At 36.5% G+C, this 26,603-nt stretch overlaps 1 protein-coding gene across 3 annotated transcripts in view; it reads left to right on the forward strand.

Annotated features, from left to right (window-relative positions):
* Positions 1-24,365, forward strand: part of LOC136676229 (RNA-binding protein 20-like) — a 44,655-nt gene extending 20,290 nt beyond the window's left edge. For all 3 annotated transcript variants that reach the window (XM_066653077.1, XM_066653076.1, XM_066653078.1), the window contains exons 7-15: positions 9,111-9,254; positions 9,910-10,041; positions 10,612-10,691; positions 11,289-11,862; positions 11,980-12,078; positions 12,433-13,009; positions 13,391-13,498; positions 16,234-16,355; positions 23,051-24,365. In XM_066653077.1, coding sequence (XP_066509174.1) covers positions 9,111-9,254; positions 9,910-10,041; positions 10,612-10,691; positions 11,289-11,862; positions 11,980-12,078; positions 12,433-13,009; positions 13,391-13,498; positions 16,234-16,355; positions 23,051-23,116 — 1,902 coding nt within the window. In that variant the 3' untranslated portion in view covers positions 23,117-24,365. The remainder of the gene's footprint in view (positions 1-9,110; positions 9,255-9,909; positions 10,042-10,611; positions 10,692-11,288; positions 11,863-11,979; positions 12,079-12,432; positions 13,010-13,390; positions 13,499-16,233; positions 16,356-23,050) is intronic.
* The last annotated feature ends 2,238 nt before the right edge of the window (positions 24,366-26,603 follow it).

The following is a 26,603-nucleotide window of genomic DNA, read 5'->3' on the forward strand; positions in this document are numbered from 1 at the left end:
TTCCTTGTGCCCAGTAATTCCTGGTAGGCTCCAGACCCACTGCAACCCTGAACTGGATAAGGGGTTACAGAAAATGAATGAATGGCAGAGTAAAAACACTGGAGCAGCTTGTCCCCAATATTTAGGTCAGTGGCATGTGTCAGTTTCCCAAAACATCATAGATCAGAGTTCTCCCAAGCAAAATATTAGGCAGGTAGCCATAAAGCTTTGGCTCACTAGTATATGTATTTGACACTATCAAAATGAGGCTCTGTGATTCTGTTTTCTTTGAAATTTTCTTTGATTTTATTTTTACCTTCCAGCCCCACAGCCAAGTACTGTTGGGTTCTGTTGTTTCCAGTTTTAACCAGGTACTACAGTACTGGAACATTTCATATTAAAACAATGTACAGTGAAAACAAGCACGCAGTGTATTCGATGCACAGCACTTTAATTGGAGCAATTCTTAAACATGCATTAGTAAGTTACAAACCAGTTCCATGAGATGCTTCACATTTAAAAGGAAGGGTTCTCTTTTTCAGGTGCCAAGGGTTCTGATGCTATGTATTGTATATACATTTTCTGTTATACAAACTGTGGTCTACAATCATGTTATACAATCATTGTGGTCTAAAGTTTTTTTCGCTGTGGTAACAAAAATTTAATAGACTATATAAAGCCTGGGAAAGATTATATGTTTGACTAACATTAAAGAGGATTTTTAGTGCCACAAGTTTGCTGCAGTGTGTGGTTTGCTGGCTCATTAGCATGTGTGACTTATTGGTCTTAGTTTGTGGAACATTGTTTGATATTAAGGCAGTAGCGGCATGACCTTTTTATGAATTCTGCTACTGAGGAGTTCATTAATGTCATTAACTGAATACAGGTGCTTTTTCACAATAATTTACATCATAGCTCCTGGCTGCAGTTTTTGATTTTGTTGTGTAAAGGTGCATAGTGTAAACCATAAAGAAAAGTCCTGTTAGTGTTTTGTTTGACTGAGTTATTTATGAGCTCTGTCTGATCAGAGATACATAGAGGGTGCTCACACACTAATGTTAGCTGCTATAAAGAGCACCTGTCTACGCAGCAGCTGGACACAACTCGACCTTTGGTTTGGAACTATGAACTATAGTATCCTGATATAGAAAATAAATCCATATCTTTTTTTTTGTCTTCTATTATTGGGCCTGATTGATACAAAAATTTGTCAGCTTTACTTAAAATCTTAGAATTCTAGAATTCTACTAACTGAAAGTTCAGGCATTTATACTTCATATTGTAAGAAATTGCAGCTTTAAAGCAGCATTAGCTAAGATTATTTTGTTTTGCTCAAAACCCCCACCCCCTAACGTTTGCAGAGTAAAATTAAATTTTAGAGACTGTAGAAACCACAGAGGCTCTATTATCCCTATTACAGCTCAGTGAAGCATCACGATTATTTCTGAAGCTGTCATCTTAAGGTACTACTTAGTATTGTTTTAAATGTAAGAGTATACAAAATCTCTTGCCAGTTTTCTGAGAATGTTTGGGACCTGTTAACTAAAAAAATTGTTTTAAAAAAAATCAGGCCACATAATTGCATTTGTCCAATTGAGTTGTAGTGTGTATATATATATATATATATATATATATATATATATATATATATATATATATATATATATATATATATATATATATTTGTTAAATATTGCACTTGTTAGGTAACAGTTACAGACATATATAAGCAGTTACACTCATTTGCAAACATAGCACGAAGGGGAAACCATATTTTTTTAAAGAAAGATTGATACAAAATAGGGTATCCAGGGTATAAGGCCATAACAACACACACGCACACATACATATTTAAATAAATACATACATTTTAAGTTGTAAGATAATTCCAAAGAAGAGACCATATTTGCCAAAACAAATATTTGAAGCAGGTCAAAAGTCAGTTTCTCAAGAGGGAGTATTGCCACTATTTGGGAGAGCCACATATCTAATGTTCATGCCCGAGGAGAGGACCATAGGAGCAAAATTCATTTCTTGGCAACGAAAGCCAGCAATGTAAATATCTTCTTTGCATTATAGTCTTCTTCTGGGTGACCACTTAACACATGTAATTGGGGGCATAGTACAAAATGTTTATTAAGAATTGCTAATAGTGCTATTATGTGCCTTTCCCCTCAAAAAATCTTAACTTTGTCACAAATCCTGAAACAATGAATAAAAGTGCCTTTATGAGATTGACACTTGAAACCAAGATCAGATCTGTCTGCATAAATCTTGTGCGGATATATTGGTGTAAAAAAAATCTATTAATCTATTAAATTATTATTAATTTAAATTGAGTTCATTTTTTTTGAGTATGCTAACAGAAGTACATTTGGAATATAAATTTGTGCAGAAAGCCAAACATCCTGACCAATAATCTCCTATAGATCTCTCTCCCAGATACCCTTAAGACTACCCAAAGAGGGCAAACATTCATTAGATAGAGCAGAGTAAATCTTTGAAATTAAGCTTTTGTTTCACATGATGTGATCAGAGTTCAATCTCTGTAAACTCCAAGTGCAGCAAATCAGTGTTAAGGATAGATTTAAATTTGAAATGATCTAAAGAAGCCTGAATAATCTGTATATGTCTGAAACTTCTGAAAAGGACATCAGAACACCATCTGGGAACAGATTGCATATCTGTATGATACTCTGCTTATACTGCTGTAGAAGTCCAATGTTATTCAGTTGAGAAGGACAGTCTGGGTAAAATGCGATTGTAGAAGACAGAGATACTTTTAATACTTCTTGTATAGAGTATTAAATGTATAGATGGTGGGGAACATGCTATAGATTCCATGGTAATTAACAGTAGTATGTATTACTAACTGGCTAAAGAAAAAAAAAAAAAAGAATAAAAAGCAGCACAAGCCAATAAGCACACAGGAACATAGCTCACACTCCTGCTCTGGGGATTTTCTCTCTTCATCAATGTCTCCAAAAGCCACCTAAATTCCATGATGCAAAATTTCTATGACACTGAATTATATGTTATTTCTGGACAATATTTGTTGCCAGTTTTTTTTTTTGATGTAAATAGCATCACAAGAGCTATGTATGTGAATGTATGCTGAATTTGATTGCTATACCAAAATGTTGCCTCCATCAACTGCTGAAACATTACCCACTGGACACAAATTAATATATTGGACTTAAACACACTTGGGGAGTTTTTTTAGTTACAGGTTTACCTCTCGTCTGAAGTATTGACTCTAATGCACATTATACACTTTTCCGCTTGACAGTTTCAAGTATCAAGTGCATATACTTAACTATAGGGTGGTTGGAGGGGTTAAGAGTCCAGGAGTTGGGTTTCAGTTCTAGGAGTGGTCAGTGGATCTTGGCAGAGAGAGTGGAGGAGAATCTGTGAAAGGCCGTGTTCAGCACCTCCACACTCCTATGAGAACACTCTCTGATCCCTCTCTGAGCCTCGTCTGGATAAACAAACAGGAGAACTCCTTAGTGACTTTAGGCTCAGCTACCACACAAATCCAGCTCTCATTTCCACAGCAAAGGCCAGTCAGGGGTCGAGTCCAAGGCCAGTTTAACATGCCATGAACATGGATTTGATAGCACTGGTGTTTGGTATAAAGGCCAAATTACCTATTTAGATAACAAGGTGTGTAACATTCAGCAATCAGTACCAATGTCTCACTTGCCCTGCCTTAATTGGTCCTGCTGTGAAGAACAGGTTAATCTCTTTACAATACTTTACAGAACAACACCACAGTCAGCATCTCTCAGGAGGCATGGGACTTAAAATTAGTTAATTAAAAACAATAGATTTATTTTTTAAAACACAAATGTACCTTCTAACGTTTGGGCACACCTAGTCTAATTACATCCATCCATCCATTATCTGTAACCGCTTATCCAATTTAGGGTCGCGGGGGGTCCAGAGCCTACCTGGAATCATCGGGCGCAAGGCGGGAATACACCCTGGAGGGGACGCCAGTCCTTCACAGGGCAACACAGACACACACACATTCACACCTACGGACACTTTCGAGTCGCCAATCCACCTGCAACATGTGGTTTTTTTTGGACTGTGGGAGGAAACCGGAGCACCCGGAGGAAACCACCAACTCCTCACAGACAGTCACCCGGAGCTGGAATCGAACCCACAACCTCCAGGCCCCTTGAGCTGTGTGACTGCGACACTACCTGCTGCGCCACCGTGCTGCCCGTCTAAATACATGTTTTGTTGAAGTTAAAATAAGCTAATATATTCTCTACAAGGAACTTAAATATAAAATTTTAGTGCAAATTTTTTGTGCAAAATGTATCTGTATTTGCAGGGTAGAAATGAAGAAAAAGCTATAAGTCAAAACTATAAAATTCATATTTAAATTTGCTTTCAGTGGATGAATTGTTCTATATCAGGGGTGGGCAATCTTATCCACAAAGGGCCAGTGTGGCACATGATCATTTGTTTTACTGAGACCAACTAATTATATGCGTGAAATCAGGTGTGCTCTGGCCTGAATGGACTAAAATACAGCACACAGTAAATTCACCAGTGTTAAATCAACACTATTAGTATTAAATTAACACTGCTCATGTAATAATTTAATACTCTCAGTGTTAAGTTAACACTAATAGTGTTGATTTAACATTGGTGAATTTACTGTGCAACACCGCTGGCCCGGTCCTTTGTGGATGGGATTGCCCACTCCTCTTTTGTATTGATAAAATTGTATTAGTATTATTTATTACTATTAGGCCACCATGGAAACCTGGAAAATCCTGGACATTCTCCCAGTGTTCAGTACTGTATCACACTGGCTGTCTAATGAAAGTTAATTGTTCTCTTATAAACCAAGAACATAAACAGCCTGTTAGCTTCTATTTTTATATCTGTTTACGATAGTGTGCCAGACCTGACCTTTCAGATACAGACAGGGCATGATGTTGGCATGAAGCTGCTAATAGAATTATCACAGGGCCCTTCAGAAACCATTAGCATTGGGTCAAGAGCCAAAACACAGCTAAACACGGGCACTCCACTCCCTGGAATCAGCCACGTATGGATTAGCATTACATTAAGAAAGCTACTGCAGTAGCATGGCTGTAGTCTGCTCTACATGGTACATATGTTGATTGATAGGTCTTAGATCTGAACAGTTCAGATGTGAACTGTAAATATTTTGCCTGTTGCAGTAGAAACCAGGTCATGTGACATTTCTTTCAAAATGAAGGGCATTCACAGGAAGCTCATCCCCCTTTGCTTCAGTATGAACCTCTGCTATTCTGGGAAGGCTTTACACTAGATTTTGCAATATTGCTGTGTGAATTTGTTTGCATTAGAATTAGTGAGGTCAGAAGCTGGATTGTTAGTTCTTGATCATACACCATTGCTCCAGTGCCCAGTGCTGGAGGGATTCATATCCCTGTGGCAAACTCATGGCATCTGTATGTCATGTACAGCTGCTCCAGAGTGTCTCATTTCATTTCATGCTTTTCTGTAGAGACTTTTCAAACTGTGCATGCTAACAAGGAGTGTACTTGGGTATATAATATACGTCATAAAATAGTATTACCTATATTAATCCAAGTAAGGTGTAATCAGTATTCTACTTTAATAAAGTCTGAGGCACGGTTGACCACATGTCATCAATAATTGTTTTTCCAAGTCCAGTTGAATGGCACCATTCTTCACAAATATTTTACCATCCTTTACTGGACATGTAATCAGTGACTTAAGGTTCAAACACTGTTTAATGCCACAAGCTGTGTCTAGTTATTTTTGTTTTTATCAGAATTTTCTGTGCTATTACCCATACATTCTTCTTGCTAGCCATTTTTCAACCTTCTTACTTTTTAGGCTATTTTTTTGTTCAATAAAATGACAATTGTCATTTTTTAAAAAAGTATGCAACATTTTCTGTAAAATGACTCAATGACAGAAGAAAGTTTGAATTTTTTTATTATAATTATATTTTAAACAAAACATGCTTTAAAGCTTATTTTTACACCTAATATATATCACTATTTATAAAGAGGGGTTCAAAATGTTAAAAGTCAATGGTTTGTTTTCAGTCAGAAGTTCTTTTAGGGTGAAATGGTATGTATGACAAAAAAAACTATGTAAGTAGCTGAAGTTTTTGTCTGCAAATTTTTATTCACTGTTTGAATTACCACAGAAATTCATTTGTAAATTGAGCTGTTTAGTTTTGTAGCACTTTCAATTTGTGCTTACTTTCATGCAGTTAGCAGCCTCACAAAAGGGTGGGTGTCTTCCTAAATAACTGGAAACAGCAAAAAAAAAGTCAATATTACCCACCATACTGAGCAAGAATAAATCAATATCCTCATCTTTTTTTCATGATTTTCAGCCATTAGAGGGTTGTAGGCCGTTTCTTGGACGTGAGCACAGAGAGAGGAAACCTGGCACGTCTGATCAAGCCACGTTGGGTTTTTTCACTCGTTTACTGACACTAGGGTTTTATAAACATATTACATCGGTTTCCAGCATGCAAAGTGATTGGAGAGCTAGCAAAAGTTGAGGAAATGTTTTCTGAATTTTATGAAAAGTGTTTTTTGATTACAAACCAGAGCTTTGTCTTTAAGTAGTAAATAAGAACATTAAAAAAGGACATGATTGAAAATATTTAAAAGGCAAAAAGATGTATATAAAATTAAGAATTAATCAGCTTACACTAAACAAAATATAAAATAATACATTATACTAATTAAAAGCTAAATATTATAAAAATTAGTTTTTGTTTAATTTGATAAAGTCTTGATCATTTAGTGCTCTTAGACATTCTGGAAAATTATTCCAGGGTTTGGTGCATAATAATATATAATGATAATGATGCCTCTTCACTTTTTAAACATGTAGGTTTTCCTACATTTAGGCTGTTGAACACCTGTGTGTGTGTGTGGTAGTACATACTCATGCTTCATGTGCCTGCTTCCTTTCATGTGTGTTTATGGGCATCCTATTGGAGGGAGCACAGTGTCCATAACCATCCCCCCCACCACCAACTAGGCAGCTTCTTGAAGAGATTATTTCCATTTTCTAATTTCAAAATAAAAAAGGCCAAAGAAGAGCCAAAAGGCCCTCATTTTTTTCAATTCTGTATTTTTGACTGGATCATAAAATCAAAAATTCAAAACAAACATTTTTGATGTTTTTTTATTAATATATATTCTGATTTTGGATTCCCATTTAAATATGAAAAGAATGATACACCGATAATTTACAAATAGTACCATTTTCTGTAGCTGTTGTTGTGTTTTAATGTTTGTCCTCAGATTTAAAGCAGCAGCTCATTTTGAGTTGAGGAGAAGTATTATGAGCACCGCCAAATTGTTGAATGTTAGCCGTACCCAGCTGCACCCTTTTTACAACTTTGGTGTTAAGAAAAAGAAAAGTTGATATTCCACTGTATGTAAAAATTGGATTTATAGTGTATAATTTGAATTTAGCTCACCAAGCCTCCAGCACACAGGTCTGATGTTTATTTTTTGGTGCTTGTGGCTAAATTGTGTTAGGTTGCATACATACAGCAGTAATATATTCTTGTGTATAAATTGTAGTTTAAAAACTAACTCTCCCCTTTGACCCTATAGTCACGTGTGCTGGGCTTACATTGGCTGTAAACCTGCTGCTGCTGTCAATCAGATCTTTACAATACTCGACCCAGTGCAAGTCTCCAGAACTCAGCAAATTTGAACTATTCTAGCATTTTTCCTCTATTCTACAGCAACAGTCATTGAATTGAAGCTGGAATTGGGTTTGTGTTGCCCGAACAACAGCTGTGAGTCCAGGAGTGCAAGTGCTGCTACATTTTATGAAGCAGACATCTGAAATGAGAGTGGATGAGATCATGTCCAATCTATTAATGGCTTTCCGTCTGCAACATTTGACAGGGTTCCACTAGTGCATGTGGCCCAGAATTTTATGACTAATACTGTTGATGTCTGTTCTGACCCTCCCCCAGTCTGTTCCCTCATACCTGAGTTGAGATAAAGTTTCACTGCCAGTAGGGGGCATGGGTTCACAGCAATGGGGTGAACCTTATTGGTTTCGGTTAGTATTCTGGCTTATATAATGAAGGACTATACACAATTTTAATACATTATATAACTGTCATTAAGGTTACATTGTACCATCACTCCCCTATCTGTGATATTTATGTATGAAAACTGAGTTATTTTAAAAACTGAGTTGTTTCAAATTCATAGGTTTTGTGATGTCCCATTGTGATGACAAAATTCATTTTATATATCTGCCCATTGTGACTACACAATTTTAGCTTGGCTTATTTACATTGCAGTTATTAAGAGTGTTTTTAATTGGACTGTTTTTGCACAATGCATAATTGTATCATGTATCATTCAGAATGACACAGCAACAAACGCTGCCTGTTTAACTCTAAGAAATGTAATGATTGGAAAATTATGATGTGTAAGTGGATTACAACAAATAAAACCACAAAGTAAAAGCATCAAGTGCACAATAACATTTCAGAGGAAGGTAGGATAATACTACTGTCTACACTTTGAATTTGGCATAACCCTACACAACGGAGTATCTAACCGTTTATTTTTCTAGCTTGTGAATTTAATATTATACACCACAAACACTCAACATCTCACTTGTACATTCCTTATAGCCAGTCACAAGACAGAGCACTACCCTCAGACTGGAGCAAGCCAATGATATAACAAACAGAAGTCAGCAGTCAAATCCTGTGTCTTGGTCTAATGTTACATGCAACAACCTGCCACTCACTCATCGCCTCAGTGTAGGATTGTAACATCAACCCCAATCACAACAGTCTGGGACTTATAACAACCAATCAAAATCTAGCATTTGTGCACTAAAATTTACACAATAAACCATGCCACTGAGTCAGTATAATATATAATTTGAGCACAACTATACATTCTTAGGCTTACTGTTTGGAAACTACCAAAACCCAAGTTGTAAGCGTGAATAATATTCTATTACAACCTGTCAGAAAGCCCTGGTCTTTTAAGGAGTTCAATTTCTGTATGCTTTGAGCTATTCTCATGTGTATTATGTTCCCAAGTTAGTGTTTTTTTTTTTAAATCTCTCTCTCTCCTCTCCTCCAGTTCCCTCAGCGTAAAGCGAGCCCCGGGCGTGTCGTCCATATCTGCAACCTTCCCGAGGGCAGCTGCACAGAGAATGATGTCATCAACTTGGGTCTCCCTTTCGGCAAGGTCACCAACTACATCCTCATGCGTTCCACACACCAGGTACAAGCCTCTGCTGCACATAAAGACATGAAAGACAAGTTATTCAGAAAAGAATCTGGGAAAACATATCTTCGAACCTGAAGATCAGTTTAAAATCCTTAAAGGGTAAAATAATATGTAATTAGATTTTGGACAAAAATAGAGATTCTAACATAAATATATGTTTTATCATATATATAATAAAGAAATTTAGGCCAAAAATCTTCTCAGGCTGAAATATTTAGCTAAAAGCTAGGCTTAATATAGGGCTAGAGAATCCCTTAGACATTTTCTATTTTAAATAAAGTGCTGGGTAATGTTCACTGGAGAGAAACATCATGTGCTGTGCTTTTGCTCTCTGTTACCTTTGAAAGACAGGCATGATGTCTCACTTAGCCTCTCCATTTTCATTAACTGAATATTTGATAGACTTTTTAATTATGAGATTGAATTTCAACCAGATCAGATTCAGGGTCTTGGTCCTATATTCTGCGTGAGTGCAAGATGCTCTACATTAAATCAGGCTTGTAACTGTCCACATGATTTACTGCACTGTGAAAACCAATGCACTAAAATATCCATTTGCAAATCCTTTGACACATTTTGTCGTAAACGAGTCTGCCACTATACATTGTGTGCTTTTCGGCTGGGGTGTTAATGATTTTTTTTCCATTAGGCCTTCCTGGAGATGGCATATGTAGAAGCAGCTCAGGCCATGGTGCAATACTACCAGCTACATCCAGCAAAGATCAACGATCAGAAACTCCTTATCCGCATGTCCAAGAGATACAAAGAGTTGCAGCTTAAGGTGGTTAAATAATTCACTGCACACAAGCCACATCAGATAAAGAGAACCTCATAAAATAATGATTTGATTTTTATAGTAACTATCTAGTAACACTTTATTGTAGGTCATCATTCATAAAGCTACATGACGCCTACATAAACCTTTCAGGACATCTGACATGAACCTATTAAACATTTAAAGGCTTATTCCAACAAGTATCAATTTTCATACAGGCTGATATATATAATATTTCAACCAAAGGAGTTTTATGACAGATGAAGATCGCTGTAATAATCATTTATAGATGTTTTTGTAAGTTTATATAAGTTCTTCACTAGATGGCATGTAGCCTTGTGAATGATGACTAATAGCAGTAGTTCGTAGTTCCCAAAGTGGGGGGGGGGGGTGCAGCAAGGCAAATTAATGAGATGCATAGTGCATGTCACTTGTAAAAATTCACTGTAAAATGATATATGATTTTATACATTTATTTTATTAACCTGCAGTTTTGAATTAAAGTGTATCTAATAATTTTCAGTGTCTGGAATACAAATCCCCACAAAAGACGTATCTATTTATTTGTCCATGCAGAAACCAGGTAAAGATGTGGAGTCTATCATCCAGGATATTAACTCTCAGAGAGAGAGAGAAGAGATGCAGGAAATGGATCGGTAAGAGACGCTGACTTTTTTTTGTTTTGTTAATGTCATTTATGGTGTGTTAGTCCCTATAACTTGGGCCCTCTTTTTATTTTATATATTTATTTGTGTTTATTGTATCATAATTAATATATTTTTTCTTGAAACATGTAAATAGTCTTTGTACTTGCTTTTTAAGTGTGATATATGACATTCACCAAGGCAAATTCCTGCTATGTGAATAATATGGGTAGAATAGCAATTCTGATTCTGAAAGCTTCATGGTAACAGATGATTCAATGTCTTTACATAAATTATTTACATATATTATTATTGTGTTGTGTTCCCACCTGCGCTAAACTATGATGTTGATTAAGTTGAATTAAGATTCATTTTTTTTCTGACTGTTGAAGCAGGAGTCACAGTGCGACAGATTTCAATTCAACATATGAACTGTCCCAAATCAGCATTAATCGTTCAGAGTAGAAAAAGAAATACTCTGAGAATACCCTGAAACTATGCTAATTTAGTTTTTGGACTGATAAGAAAAATTTCTGATATTTTTCTGACTTCTGTAATTTTAAAATATATGTCAAAATAGTTGTCATCTCTGTGTATATCTCTATATAGGTACCTGCCAGAGAGAGCACGTTCACGCAGTCCAATCAGTCGCTCTCTGAGTCCACGCTCTCATAGTCCCAGCTTCACTTCTTGCAGTTCCTCCCACAGCCCTCAGGGGGCAGCCTGGGTCAATGGCCTGGGCCCAAGGCGAGGGTCCTGGGACTGGACGTCTCATGGGCGGAGGGATGAGGACCCTCGGGACAGGGATGAATGGCGGAACGGAGAGGAAGAAAGACCCAATGGGCGGCTGCCTGAAAGGAGGAAAACGTACGTCAAACCTGGAGATGAGCGCAGCCGGGACCGCTATTCCCGTGGCAGCCCCCAAGGCCTGCCCTTCTCATCCTACCATGCCACAGATGATTTCTACAAGAAGGAGCTTGCACACAAAGCCGAAAAGACCCTTCGGACATCCCAGCACCAGAGACATGAGGGCAAGCCCAAGAGGAGAGAGTGTGGGGACAACCATAGAGCTAGACATTCAGAGTCTGATCCAACAGAAGACATAAACTCCAGCAGAGCCACAGAGGAGCGGGTATGCAGCAAGAAGGTGAACAAGAGAGAGGACAAAGAGACGGAGATTAGTGTAAGATGTAAATGTAGCTCTAATAACAGCCACATTTTAGCTTTACATAAATATTGTCATTTTAAGAGTGGAGGAAACCACCATAACTTAAGCTGAAAATGTTTGTGTTTACTACAGAAAGATGCTACTGAGCATCGTGCCAAAAACAGATCAGTTTCTCCATCTGATAGCAAACCTGCTGAACCCACACAATATGAGCGGGAGAGAGAAAGTGAGGTAACCACACACAGTCTCATAAACCTGGACACACAGTCATAAGTTTTGTACTGATTCAAGTATTATTTCTTGAATAATTTGTTGAAATAAGTAAATGATTTGCCAGTGTAGTAAGATAGCTTATAAGGAAACATAGTGTAATACAAAAATGTAAAAATGATCATCATTAGATATTTAAACTTTATTTAATATTATGAACTTTGAAAATCATAGATTGATCACAGATTAATTGAGTTTCTACTTTAAATATTCATTGATTCTACTGTAATTGTACTGATTAAGCTCAAATGTATAAGCCTTTATTTTATAGTCTCTCCTGAGACTCACTTCAACCACTGGTCATGTGTTGCTCAGACAGAAGACTGGGCGAGTGGTGAGGAAACTGAAGGTGAAAGCTGGTATCCTAAGAGCATGGAGGAACTGGTGACAGTGGATGAGGTTGGTGGAGAAGACGACTCCATTATTGAGCCTGATCTTCCCGAGCTACTGGAGGAGGAGCCAGTGGAGGAGGCCACTCATTCTACACTCAGTCCAAATCCAAACACCAGTACAGACACCCCAGCAGTGAAAGAGAAGATTCCGGATCAGCCTCCTCAACGTAAAGATGCCTGTCCAGAGGAGATATCATCCCTCAGTCAGCCCTCAGAGAGCAGAGAGCCCTCAGCGAATAGCAGCAGTGCTCCAGACCCGCCCTGCTCTCAGCTCTGCCTCTTCCCCAGCCATGAGTTCAAAACAGCTTTGCAGGAGTCTTCCACAGAGACACAAACTACCATAGCCACATCTCACAGCCCGCAGAACCACAGCAGCAGCAGCTCAGACACGGAGTGTGAAAAGGAGAAGGCTTTAAATACACAAACAGGTGCTAAGACTGTTGAACTAGCTCAGCCTGACAAAAAAGAGACACAGCACACAGAGGAGAGTCAGAGGAAAGGTAAACACATTACAGAGCAAAGAAGAGATACAAAAAAGAGATGCTGCTGCTTTAATCACACTCATATTTATGGTCACTAACTTTGGATAAACAAGGAAGAACAGTAAATAAGTGTTTTGAATTTCTCTACACAAATCCAGTGAAATATAATTAAATTTGGGAGAAAAAATGTGGACATATAAGCCAGACTCATGGGTTAATATATTTTGTGGATATTAAATAGCACATTATTACATTATCATTGTCATAATGATTGCTTGTCCATTGTATTTGTCCATCTTTTGAGACAATTTCATATGTCGTATAGAGCCACTGAATAATTCACATAATATACAAAAATACAAATGTGCACCAATGGAGAAATGATCTTTTTAATTCCAGACATCCATAACTCAGTGCCTGCTGATTCACCTCAAAGGATAGAAATTGAAATTCCCTCTCCATCACGAGAGCAAGAGAAAATCATCAGTGAATACAGCATCCCACTAGGTGAATATCTTCTGTCTTTGATTTACTCTCCATTCAATTTCGATTATTTTTTGGGGAAATTACACATTTATGGAATTATTTTCTCAAGAAAACATTTTTTTAACACCACTTTCTTCTCATTACTGTACTTCTCCCTCTAATTTTCCCACATGTCTTGAGCTTGCGACATTTCTTTTGTACATCATTAACATTAGTTCCAGAGGAGTTGTAGGCATTTACGTCATATCAAGACTGTCTCTCTCTTAATTGTTTCATCGGCTAAACTGCAATTATAATTACCTTGAATATTTTTATAACAGGTTTCTGTTTTTAGTCAGATGGTCTGCCAATTCAAGACTAACTACCTTTGTGTAAATGCTTTAAATGCTTGGTTGGCCTGGCCGTAAACTATTCATGAGATCACTAAAAAGATTGTTAATGAAACAAAAATGAGTAAGAGCAGTTCAAATAGTCAATTTCTGTAGTCAAAAACAGTAATTCAATTAGTTTTACAATGTGTAAAATGCATTCCTCTGATCTTTGGTTAAGCCATTGTATGGTGAGCTGTAGAAGAGCTCCGGGTGAGTAAATGAGGCTCAGACGTCAGTGCAGCACATGCTGTGTGGTTTCAGACTGAAAGGTGTAAATGGCCCCTCTGAGACAAGAGCCTGTCCTCTCATTAAGCAGTGCTCAAGCAGCTGACACTCTTGCATCACCCACAGACACACACACACACTGCGAAAGAGGTGTACATGTACACATGCAAACGCAGTTTCACACTCAAAAAATGTGACGCAGATAAGAGTGTGATTTTCATTTGGACACGTTTAATTATGACTGACCATAGTTAGAAGCGATCTCCCAAAGTTTCACAGATACACCAAATCTTTATGTACTCCGATCCAGTCTTGAAAAATTAAGCATAGTCCTGGAACCTCATTTATAAAACTGCGTGGATTCTGGAGTGAAAGCGTGCATGTGCAAGCCAGAAATAGCATGTGCACAGAAAAATTCAGAGCAAGGTTTTCTCTTCATAAATCACAACCTTCTTCAAAACAAGGGCAGGTGAACCAGCCTCATGTTCGGCTTCCGAAACGCCCAAATTTACATATAAATGGTTAATGCAAATAATCTCATGAATATTTAAATATGGGCTTCTCCTGTCATTTTCACGTGAGATAGTAGAGACAGTGGAGGACCAAAAGACAAAAAATAGAGAAGCTTTGGAGACTGAGTGGTTGAAGTTATTGCTTCAGAGGTTAAAGTGATGTAAAATGTTTTGTTTGGTGGACTCAGGCATTACCAACAAACGCAATTTAGTTGAGTGACAACATTAAGTAATTGACAGTAAACAGTGTTAATTTGGCACATTAACCAGTCTACATCGTTCACGAAAAAATCTTCATGATCTCTGAAAAAATGTTGTCGCCTTATTTGTCAGTTAGCTAGGTTTCATTAGTGTCGAAAAAGCCATTATGACATATATATGACATATATATATATATATATATATATATATATATATATATATATATATATATATATATATATATATATATATACAGAGAGAGAGAGAGGGAGACCTGTGATTCTGTGCAAGTTAAAGCTGTTTAGGCCTGTAATTATCTGCTATTACCAGCCCGTAACGAATTACTCTCTATTTATTATGGAGTTTAATTTCATATAATAATAATAATAACAATAATAATAATAATAATAATGAAATTATGTGGCACTTTTCAAAACAGATTTAAAACATTTTTTTCAAATTAATTTATTACAGTAAGATAAAACAAATTGAAATGAAAAAATCTGAATAATATAGAGTGGAATAAAACAAGCGAGAATAAATCAACACAACAAATAAAGTAGAATGATATACAGCAAGCGATGTAACTTTATTTATTTTATATAGTCTGCATTATTTAAAGTTATGTTAAACAAGTGAGAGTTAATCTTTCTTAATTCTAGTTTAATCTTTGGTTTAATGCAATTTTCTATTTTGCCACACGATTACAAAATGCGATGCAATCCAGGACTAGGCTTAAAGGCAATGTCTACGATTGTGGAGAAAAGCTGTTCTCTCATTTGTTTTTATTTTCTCGGTTCTAACTCTCTGTTTTTATGCGCTTTATTTTTAATGTGGAACAGGATATTAGAGGGGGGAAAACTACTGTTGATTGTATCAACTGTTTGAATTTGAGTTTTAAATTTTTGTAGCACTTTCAGTTTGCCTATACTTTCATGCAGTTAGCCTTAGGTATTGCTCCCCTATGGAACAGGAATATCCTCATCTTGGTTAATTTGGTTCATATTTGTCAATATATGTAGGTCTCTTCTTGTTTAAAAACCTTCAGATGCCTTCATGAGCAGAGATAGAAAATGCTTATCATACTGGATCAAGACGCTTGTTTTTTTTTTTACCCATTTACAAGTACTGGGATTTTGTAAACACATTAGACCGGTTTTGAGCACGCAAACCAACTGGAGAGGTAACAAATGGTGAGGAAACATCCTCAGATATATATAAAAAATTTTTTATTGAAATCCTGTACTTGCCTGGGAAACCACCCCCCTGTGTGATCACTGATAATTATCTAATGAATTAGTTAATCAGAAGATTAGATATTATCACTTTCAGAACAAAGGGAAAAGTCAAAGGAAAGGAGAGATTTCTGCTGGAACTATTCTCCTCCTCAACCCCATCCACCACATTATGCAGGAGTCTAATTTGTGGTTTTTAAATGTTGTCCAAGGTGTGGAGTTCATTGTACCCAGGACAGGATTCTTCTGTAAACTCTGTGGCCTTTTCTACACCAGTGAGGAGACAGCCAAAACTACACACTGCCGAAGCACTGTTCACTACAGAAATCTACAGGTATCTACAAACACACACAAAATCTTATATTTTACAGATATTTTATACAATTTAATCAAACAAGGCAGGAATGAGAACTCCTTACAGCCTTCAGAAGCTTAATCATTTTATGAGGCATGACAGACAACTTTATCACAATGTCTTTTGTTTCTCTTTGAATATGTTTTAAGAACAAACTGAAGATGCTTTTTTTTTGTAATCTACTTTACAAACCCTAGTAATCTTTTTGTTTTTTCATATGTTAAATCGTCTACACTGGCTCCAAGTATAGTATCGTATCCAGCACAAATTGCTTTTGTTGGATTTTAATTCCTAGCATGACCTTGCCCCTTTTTATCTAAACAGTCTACCTCAATCACACTCTCAGTGCGTACATTTCGTCCCTCAAGCCTATGCTTAAGGTCCCACCTTTTAAGCTAAGCACCACTGGAAATAGAGCGTTTTGTGGAATAGCTGTGTCTTCTTGATTAACTGCAAGCTTGTTCAACTGTAGACGATTTTAAAACCAGACTTAAAACTCATCTTTGCATATGGATTTTAGCTCTTTTATTATTTACTGTACAATGTCCTTGGCTGTCTTAAAAGATAATGAATAAAATGTTATTATTATTATTATTATTATTATTTATATCTACCAGAGCTTTAATCAAGCCTGACATTTTTATCCAAACCCAAGTACAATCTGAAAACTTTCTGTCTAATTTTGCAGTCCAAATTCAAGCCTTTATCAGCTCTTCCAAAATATGTTTAAATGCTGCTTTAATGGATTTATTCAACAAGCAAAGCTTTTCTGACATTTTTGAGAAATGCCTTCCACAATGTGCGGTTATATATAATGTAAATGTAGAGTTGAACATATAACTTTCTGTGTATAATTAGTTAAAATAATTTCTTATATGCATGTTCTCTGTTATGGTGACACTGGATTGATGAAAGAGATTTATTAATATGAGAGAAAATGATTAATATAAACCAACTGTAGCAGACACAAGCATATGAGTTTATGTCAGCAGTGTAAGATAAGTAGGCTGATAAGGAACAGTAATGGCATGCTGTGACACTGAGACCCGGCTGGCGTTTGGAGAGAGATTTCATTTCTCCCCCATCATCACACAGGCCGAATTACCACCACATGCTGCTGTTATTAGTTATGACAAGCGTAGCTCGTCAAGGGCCCTCCTGCCAAAAGAGGAGAGGCAGGCATAACTTATAAGAGCGTATGGTCCTCTGCCATTGAGACAAAAACAAGGAGACTGCAAGAGGTTGCCCCCTGCTGGCCTGGGAGGTAGAACACACCTTTTCAGTTCTTTAGTTGAGACTTTTATGAAAAATAAAAAAAAAACTGGAAGTGGTTTTGATAGACACAGCTACTAGAAAAAATGATGCTTAATGAATGTGCCAAGTCTGCCTGCACCACAGCAATAGATCCAAACTCACATTAGTGTACAATTGTGTTCTATCCCAATGACTAAATTCAGCCCCCTGGTGACGTCTAACTCACTAGCTGTTTTTCTCTCACAGGATGCATTATTTTTTTATCAGTGTATTACAAAAAATCCAATGTAACATTTTCATAAGGCATTGTTTTTTTTTAAAGAATTGTTGTTATTGTAGTGTTTTACATTTCTATTACAGTGGTATTTTTTAAGTACTTGTATTCTACAATACCATTTTTGTACACCTTTATTGATGTGTTGCTTGGAGTGACATTCTTCTTATGATTTGTTTGATTTATATGATATTGATATTTATGATTTATTATGATGAAGTATAAACATAATTCTACTTGTAGAATATAAACACGTTTAAAAATGTATGCTTGCAACCTGCAACACACTCAGAAAACCTGTGACAGAGGCATGTTTACCACTCGGCCACATCACATATTTTTCTAAGGATACTAATTGTTGCCCATTTGCAAGTGGATTTTTTTGCCCATCCTTATTTAATAATGTGTATATTCACATGCATATAGTGTAATGTTTCAAAAGAGAGTGACATGAATTTTCTGTGAAGTTTTCATTCATATGTGTTCAAAGTTTTTGCAGTGTTTTTCAGGTACCCGATTTTAGTTTGTAAGAACAGAACACTGACATGTTGTTTTTTTTTAACTGTGCTCTTGATAACAAGCCACATGGTCCCTCTCATCTTTAGCCGGGTGCTTGCAGTATTCATTATTGGACACTTTTCTACTTTTCATCAGTCCATCGTAAATAATCTCAGACCCAGTGAAGTTAGCTGTGTTTCTGGATCTTGTTCATACAGTTCATTTCAAACAGCAATGAACTATGTTCACAGACAGTGGTTTTTTGAAATGTTCCTAGGCTCATGCAGTGTTTTCCACTATAAGGTTATGTCTGTTTTAATGCCTTGCCAACAGAGGGTCTGAAGACCACTTCCATCCAGTACTGGTTTTTTGTCTCTTTGCCCACAGATTTCACAGATTGTCAAATGTTATACACTTTCCCTTCCCAGAAAAGTACAAACCTCCCCATTTTTACTTCTGAAAGACTCTGTGATAATATTTTTATATTATCACATAAATATATACTATATTGTAGTATATTGTTATACTACAATAACAACAATTCTTTAAAAAAAAACCCAATGCCTTATGAAAATGTTACATTGGATTTTTTGTAATGCACTGATAAAAAATAATGCATCCTGTGAGAGAAAAACAGCTAGTGAGTTAGACGTCACCAGGGGGGTGAATTTAGTCATTGTGATAGAACACAAATGTACACTAATGTGATAATATTTTTATATGCCTAATAATTATGAGAATTTACACAGTCAAGTGGTTTTTATAGGATAAAATAACATTATCAGTCTTATCTTCTGCTGCAGAAATAGGAGTGTTTTTCAAGAAATATAATATTTTAAAAATCATTTAAATAGGATCTAAATGAGGTGCACAACATTCAGTAATTTTTTTATTTACATTTTGAAGCCTCTCAGCCATTATGAAGGAGGGCTTGTACTTTGCTGTTTTGGTTATTAGATTTTGATTTCCATCTTGACAAAGGTTTATTTCCAGACACTGTATTGTCCTTACATCAGTTCACAGCACACACATTTGTTCAATTTGAATAGTAAACTAATACATCCACTTGGTGGTGTGGACAGCTGTTAGCTGATCAAGGACAGTGCCTAATTTCACTGATGAAATATGGTGGCAGTAGAAGACCTACTTAACATGCAGTCTCAGAATGCAGGTTCTGCTGAGCATTAATAACATTTTGTTTACACTAAAGCCTCTTTGACACATGTGCTGCATCCCAGACATTTTCCGGACATTACCCAGATGAGCTGTATGTGTGTATGCCAACATCCATAACAGATGTACTGGACATTAATCAGACTTTATCAAGCCATAGTACAATGGTCAGGTAATACCTATGTGATTCCATGTGTAACCCAGGATTCTGCTTTAAATTTCTCAGCAAAACTACGAGAAATGCTGGAGTTAACTAGTTCTTAACTTGGGAATTAATTCATAAGAACTATCTCCAGTTGATATATAGAGCTTAAGGCTTGAGAAATGTCTCTAAAATAAGGTTAAAACAGTTATTTACTTACCATGAGTGGATAAACTATCCCAGATTAGACGGTGCCAGAGGAAGTCCAAGTACAGAGGAAATTTAGCAGTAAAATATATCTGCAATTATGATGAAATATAAAAATAAATAAGATTGGATTCGGTGAGTGTGAACTACACTTATGTATTTTTGATGCCTAATATAGTGAAGAAAGTGAGTGCTGTTAAGTAGTTTAACTGTCACAGCCTTGTCAGGCCTGAACACGTGCTACAGGAAAAGAATAGCAGCTATAAACTAAAGACTAATTCAAAGCTAAGAGGAGCTAAAATGCATGCATTTGTATGGAAAAAAAGAGAGAAATGCACATGTAATGTGAATTTATTCATTGAAATGTACAAATAAGGCACAGTTTTCTTTGTAAACATGTTTTTTTTTTGTGTCTTTGAGAATATTCTTCCCATCGCTCGGCCGCATGTGGCCTATGCTTTCCGAGTGGATGAGGATGGTGAGCCAAGCCCACATTTCAAACTTAGAGCCTGAGTATTGATTCAAAGGACAGTTTTACCATTACATTTTTTGCCCAAGGACTGTTTTTTTAATTGAGAGAACTGACTTTAAAAAAGAACTGTAATTTTCTCTTCATGTTGAGAACTGATTCAGTTTAATTTGAGAAGTTTCATTGTTTTTGTGGTTTTGCTTCAAATAATTCTGATTATACCACAGTTAGTTTCGACCCTGCAATGTGATTGGCTGAGAGATGTTCCAGGAGTACCAATATTACACGATAATGGCACTCTGACCAAAGCTCTTCAGGAATCACTCTGCAAAATACATGTAACCTAGCAACGAAAGCAGCGCTTACAACAGCGGGACCTGTGCCAGGACTATTTTACCCAAAGGCGATACAGTTAATTTTCTGTTCATGCAGCGTATTTTGAAGTAAAGTGTTATGCTTTCAAACTAAATTAGAAAAAAAAGTAAATTGCTCCTACTATGTCAGTGGTTCTCAAACTTTTTACAGCAAGTACCACCTATTATCAAACCAAAACCTCCAAGTACCACTTATGGATACTATGAACGTCTTGGCGTCTTGCTTGAATATTCATAATTTGCATGCATTACACAAAATTATTCTAAAATAATGACTAACAATAATGAGAATACAAATATTGAGAGAAATAAAAATGAGAAGAGATGTCAATGTAATATGTGCTTTACTGTGAAAACAGCGCAGTGCATTGTACTCCCAGCATTTGTATTAGTAGGAGAAGTGCTGAAAATAAACGACGAAATGGTGATAATACTTACCTTAATGGCAAATATTACAACCAAACCTAGAATTGAAAGAATAAAATGAATAATAATAAAAAATGTAAATAGGTTCAAATAGCTAATACCTGAGGACTGTGAAAAACCTGAAAGGGAAATCTTAATGAAATATTAATTAATAAAGAAGAACAGACTTTTAACAATAATAGAAAAAGCAAAAATGGAAAACCACTAATGTGCAATTCTTGTTAACTATAATTTGGGAAGTTGATTTCACAAAGCTTACACTGTACAAGGATTTATGGTTTTTTTTTTTTTGCATTAAAAGTGAGATGTTTTATACAATACATGCTTTTAATAGAGTTTATAAATCAAATTTATCTGGTCTTATTTAATTTTTCTCGATCCTTGAGCGAACTTAACTGGTTCTTTTGTCTCCTCTGGTTCTTTTGTTGAGATATCTCAAAATTGTTACTTACACGAGTGACACATGGGTGAGTAGCACCAGTATTGTTCTGGAGAAGTTCTGGAATTTGTGCTATTCTTTCTGCACATGCTACAAAGGCGCCGCCCCAAACCTCAACCACGTGGAACATTTCCAGCTGTGAGAATGCATCTGACAAATGTTCGGCTGTATGCTACATGTGAAAAGGCAACTACGGGAAATGTACCTCCGGACCTGATTCTTAAGACATTTTATGGAGAGGAAGAAGACATTCCTTCATCATCTGCTGGGATTAGAGTTCTCACGATCAGCAGCTGTTCTGTCAGTCAGAGAAGATTGGAGGGACATTTGAGGGCTCTCTCAGCCCACACACACCACAAAGCTTTAACAGGGTTACGTGAAAAAAGAGAACGTTATTTAAATTATATTGTTCCTGCCAACAGAAAGCATTGTACCGTTGTTTGCCAAAGTTTGGACATCCTTGCTTGAATTGTGTTTAGAGGATATATGTAGGTTCATCATATGGGAAAAAAATAAACACAATACCCACATTTTTAAAATATTTTTAATAAAGCAAATAATCTACCAGGTTTTTGAAAAATTGCAAAAGATTGTTTTTTTTCTTTGTCAGCAAAAGTCCCAGAGAATTTCAGCAACCTCTTGGGACATAAACCTTATAGCAATAGCTATACCCTGCAATCTTGCACTGTACACTTAAGAATGTGTTCTCTGTTATATGTAATTGTGTCGTAAGTTAAGACAGAAACCCTAATCTTACCCTATTCACACAATGAGACTACAAACATTTTCAACTACCTTGGTCCACAAAAATTGGAGGATTAATTTGCAGACATTTCCTAAATTGGTAGAACTTGGCTGAATTGCTGTAAACCTTTGTCTGTGCAGTTCAAATACTAAATATTTGGTTCATATGTTCTACAAATGTCACCTCATTTTCCATTATTATAAGCTGCCACCTCAAATTTTCACTGAACTAGGTTTATTTACTTGTGAATGATGGATTCTGTGCCTGTCTTTCATGCCTTTTTCTCTATTGCAGCCTGAGTAAAAGGGGTTTAATATCACCAGATGCTTGCAATTGTACTGATATATATCAGTCATTGCTATAATACAATATAGTCTTTTCTTATAACCTTCTTAGAGTTCCTTACTTTCTTTTGCAAGTTGGGAGAGGGTTGTAAAATGTTTGTCCCCTCACAGTTTTCAGTAAAAAACTGATGAACCCCTGCTCTGATACATATAATGCTTAAAATGCTTGATAACAATATGATGGTAAAAACAGGTGTGTTAGAAAACTCAGCAGTGATGTGCCTATTTAGGATTCGCTTTGGAAATCCTACTGAAATGCAATAAATGAGTTATGTCTTGTGCCTGTTGTATTCCATTTCTGTAATATGCAATATTCTCTGTCTCTGCAGAAGTATCTATCTCAGCTGGCAGAGGAGAGTCTGCTGCACTGTCACTCAGATTCAGCTAGCACATAATGAACCAAGATGGACCCAGAGACTTTACCTTTGCCACTGTAATCATGAACAAGAGGAGGAGCAGCAAAGAGTTCTGCCAGAGATGATATAAACGAGGAGGAGAGAGTTCACTGGATGAAAAGAGTAATGGGAAAACGTGTAATGGTAAAAATGACAACTGTTTTAAGGAGAAAGTCCTACCCTTCAAAAAAAAAAAAAAAAGAAAAAAAGGAAAAAGAAAAAGAAAAAAACAGCCCATACACAGTATTCAAAACAACAAAATTTTGGGGTTTTTTGAATTACTTGAGTCAAATTCTACAAAGTATTTTTTACATTTTATCAGATATTACATTTGATTCTGGTTTTGGTTTTTAGGGCTGTCCTCATTTAAATAGAAGGGAATATGTATGAGCAGATATAACTGGCTTGGTTCATTTCCAACATTGCTGGAGGTGGGCAGACTTTTATATAAAGACTTTAGCTCAACTCACTGTCCAAGAGATCCCAGCACACAGGGTGAGGAGAAGGGAAGCAGAGAAAGAGAGAGAGGGGGGGGGGTGAAAAATGCGCTTGTGTTTATGGTTTATGGTTTGAAGATTGTATGGTCATGACAAATCAGTGTTCAAGTATGTGCATCAATATGTCAGTAATTGAAAGTGGTATCAGTGCCTTCTCTACTCTCTATAATTGTAAATTGCCCAGCCCAACAATCTCAGAGTTACAGAATGAGTGTACAGGTTGATAAAGAATGTCCTGATATGTGCAATGCTATTGTATTTTCTATGTCCGTATAAAGGATACTTTGGAGTTTGCATTTTGTTGAATGAAGATAAGCTCACAGGTATTTGATCTCAAGATTATCTTTCAGATCTGCATTTGTAGCAATGTGAATCTGAATTTAATTGAGGTATTTCTTTAATGTGATATACACTGGACTTTCTTGAAAACTGGATAAAAATTATGTTTTTGATTATAAGTGCCTTTTTGCAATCAGTACTTTCAGAGGTGAAAATATATGCTCAGGTAATTGAGAAACGCTTATTAATTACACATTTCACAAAGTTCTGTAAACATACAGACATACAAATTGACTCTGCAGACATACTGACTGATTTCTCTCTGATTTCAAATCTTGAATTCAGTTTGGAAACAGTAAAGTATGTATAGTGTAACATACATAAGTAGCAATACTTGAACTGGACCATGTGTTATTTATCTAAGGTGAATTCATGTAAAAATGAAAGGTGATGTGTGTGTTGTGGTAGCTTGTAGCAGGACTTTTTGTATATTATTAATATTTGAGTCCCAGTTTTAAGACATATGGTGTCTTCCTTTAAATATATTTTTGGGATGTTCTTTTGAAAATATTTTAATAAAAAGTTTTAAAACTATATTTACTGGATTTTTTTGGGGGGATTTGAGGCTTTGTTCCCTAATGTTTTGTATAACATTTATCCACATATTGTGGCAATTATGGCATAGAAGAAGAGGTGGTAATATGGACCTTCCTGTAGCTCCTCATAGGGGAATCCCCCGGCGTTCCCAGGCCAGCTGGAAATTAAAGTCCCTCCATTGTGCTCTGGGTCTTCCTCAAGGACTCCTCCCAGTCGTCTGTGCCTGGTATGCCTCCAGCAGGCATCAGCCAGGACAAAGGCAAAGTAGGGGCTTTTTCATATCTGCACTTTGTAGTCCGGTTAATTTGGAGTCTGGTTTGTTTACACCTATGGTGTGATTCGTTTGTGCAGATGTGAACGCAGTAATTGCACTCAGATGTGGACCAAAACAATCACACTGAGACCCTTGAGAGGAGGTGGTCTCGGGACGGTCCCAAATGAACTCTGGAGCAGTTTGCTTGTGGTGAGAATGTGATCCTTCCTTGATCTGAGCCAAATATCAAGTGAACTCCCAAAGTTTGAGCTAATGGCGCTCCTGTAGGAAGGTGTGCTTTGCATTATGGGATGCAGAAGCACATGTAAACAAAGAACTGACCAAATTTTAGCAGCTCACCAGGGAAGGGAAATGCTTTCTCCAGGTGCACTTTAACCTGTTCTATTGCCCAGATAATTGTCAGTGCTAAGGGCGGCATAGTGTCGCAGCAGGTAGCCTCCCAACCCACCGTGACCCTGAACTGGACAAGTGGTTACAGACAATAAATGAATGAATGATTGAATTGTCAGTGCTATAAACAAGTGCAATTTATGCCATTGCTCCATGTTAAATTGCACAGAAACAAGCACGACTCCACAACACAGGAGCTTCTTCTTGTATGAACTTTCTTGCTCCTGCTCCATACAGGCCTGACCAATAAGCGAAGAGAACATGGTTTGTTGTGACACATTTTGGTGCGGTTTGATTTAACACTGTGTGAAAACAAACTAAACTTAGGGGAAAATGCTCCAAGAACACAATCTCTTGAACTGAATCAGACTAGAGCAAAAATACTTATAGGTGTGAAAACACCCTTAAAAATTTAAAAAGACACAGAGATAGCCCAACCTGGTGAAGAAAATCCAAACTGTGGTCACAGTTCAGGGGGGTGCACAAGACAGGTGTTTTACCAAACATTTCCCAACACCTCTGTCCTTTGTATAAAACATCAATGATTCCTACAGACTGTAACTATTCTAAACAAAAACAATATACAACAAATGAAAAAATCTCTTTACTGAGCCATTTGCATGACGGCATTCCCAAAAAGTCCCAATCTGATCATAGAGCCCACAGCACTAACATGTTAAATACATTGTACCACCATATGTATAATACCGAGTGTAGTATTGAACTTACACCCATTTGATTTAATGATATCGTTAGACATTTAAGACACTGTGCTAAAAATATGTTCTAACACATTAAATATTTCTTGTTTTACATTTCTATTGCAGTGTGCAAAATTATCTTTCAAAGTAATCAATAGCAAAGTTTTGTTTGTGTTCATTGCAATCACACAGCCTTTATAATTGATAACAAGCTCATCTCTCAGGTTGGATTGTGGACCACTGTTCTTTGTAAAGATGTTCAGATCTTTGAGTTTGGAAGGCTTCCTTGCCTTTATTCTGATCTTGAATTTCCCGCACTTAATGGGATTTAGATCTGGTCTCTGACTGGTTCAAACCAACATGTGGATAATGTGTTTGTTTTATTTTTTTTCCTTACTTTAAATGATCTCTTGGCCACTCTGGCTGCATGTTTTGAGTCACTTTTTTGTTGGTAGGTCCATTGATGGACAGTAACAAATTAAATAATTTGTTTCTGTACTACTGTGTATCTGTGTACTTTACTGAAATATTTCCATTTTGGGTGATTTTTTACTTTAACGCCACTACAATTCAGTCAAATATCTTACTTTTTACTCCACTACATTATGACAATCTACCGTTCATTTTGGTTTATATGTGGGTAAAAACAGGTCTGAACAAATCTCTCGGCTCCTCATAGCTCCCCACGCTGCACCGTTGCCAGGAGACGGATGGATAAAGTTAGAGTGCTAAAGCAAACGAACCTCAAG

This window comes from Hoplias malabaricus, chromosome X2, assembly GCF_029633855.1.
Source record: "Hoplias malabaricus isolate fHopMal1 chromosome X2, fHopMal1.hap1, whole genome shotgun sequence".
NCBI classification, from domain to species: Eukaryota; Metazoa; Chordata; class Actinopteri; order Characiformes; family Erythrinidae; genus Hoplias; species Hoplias malabaricus.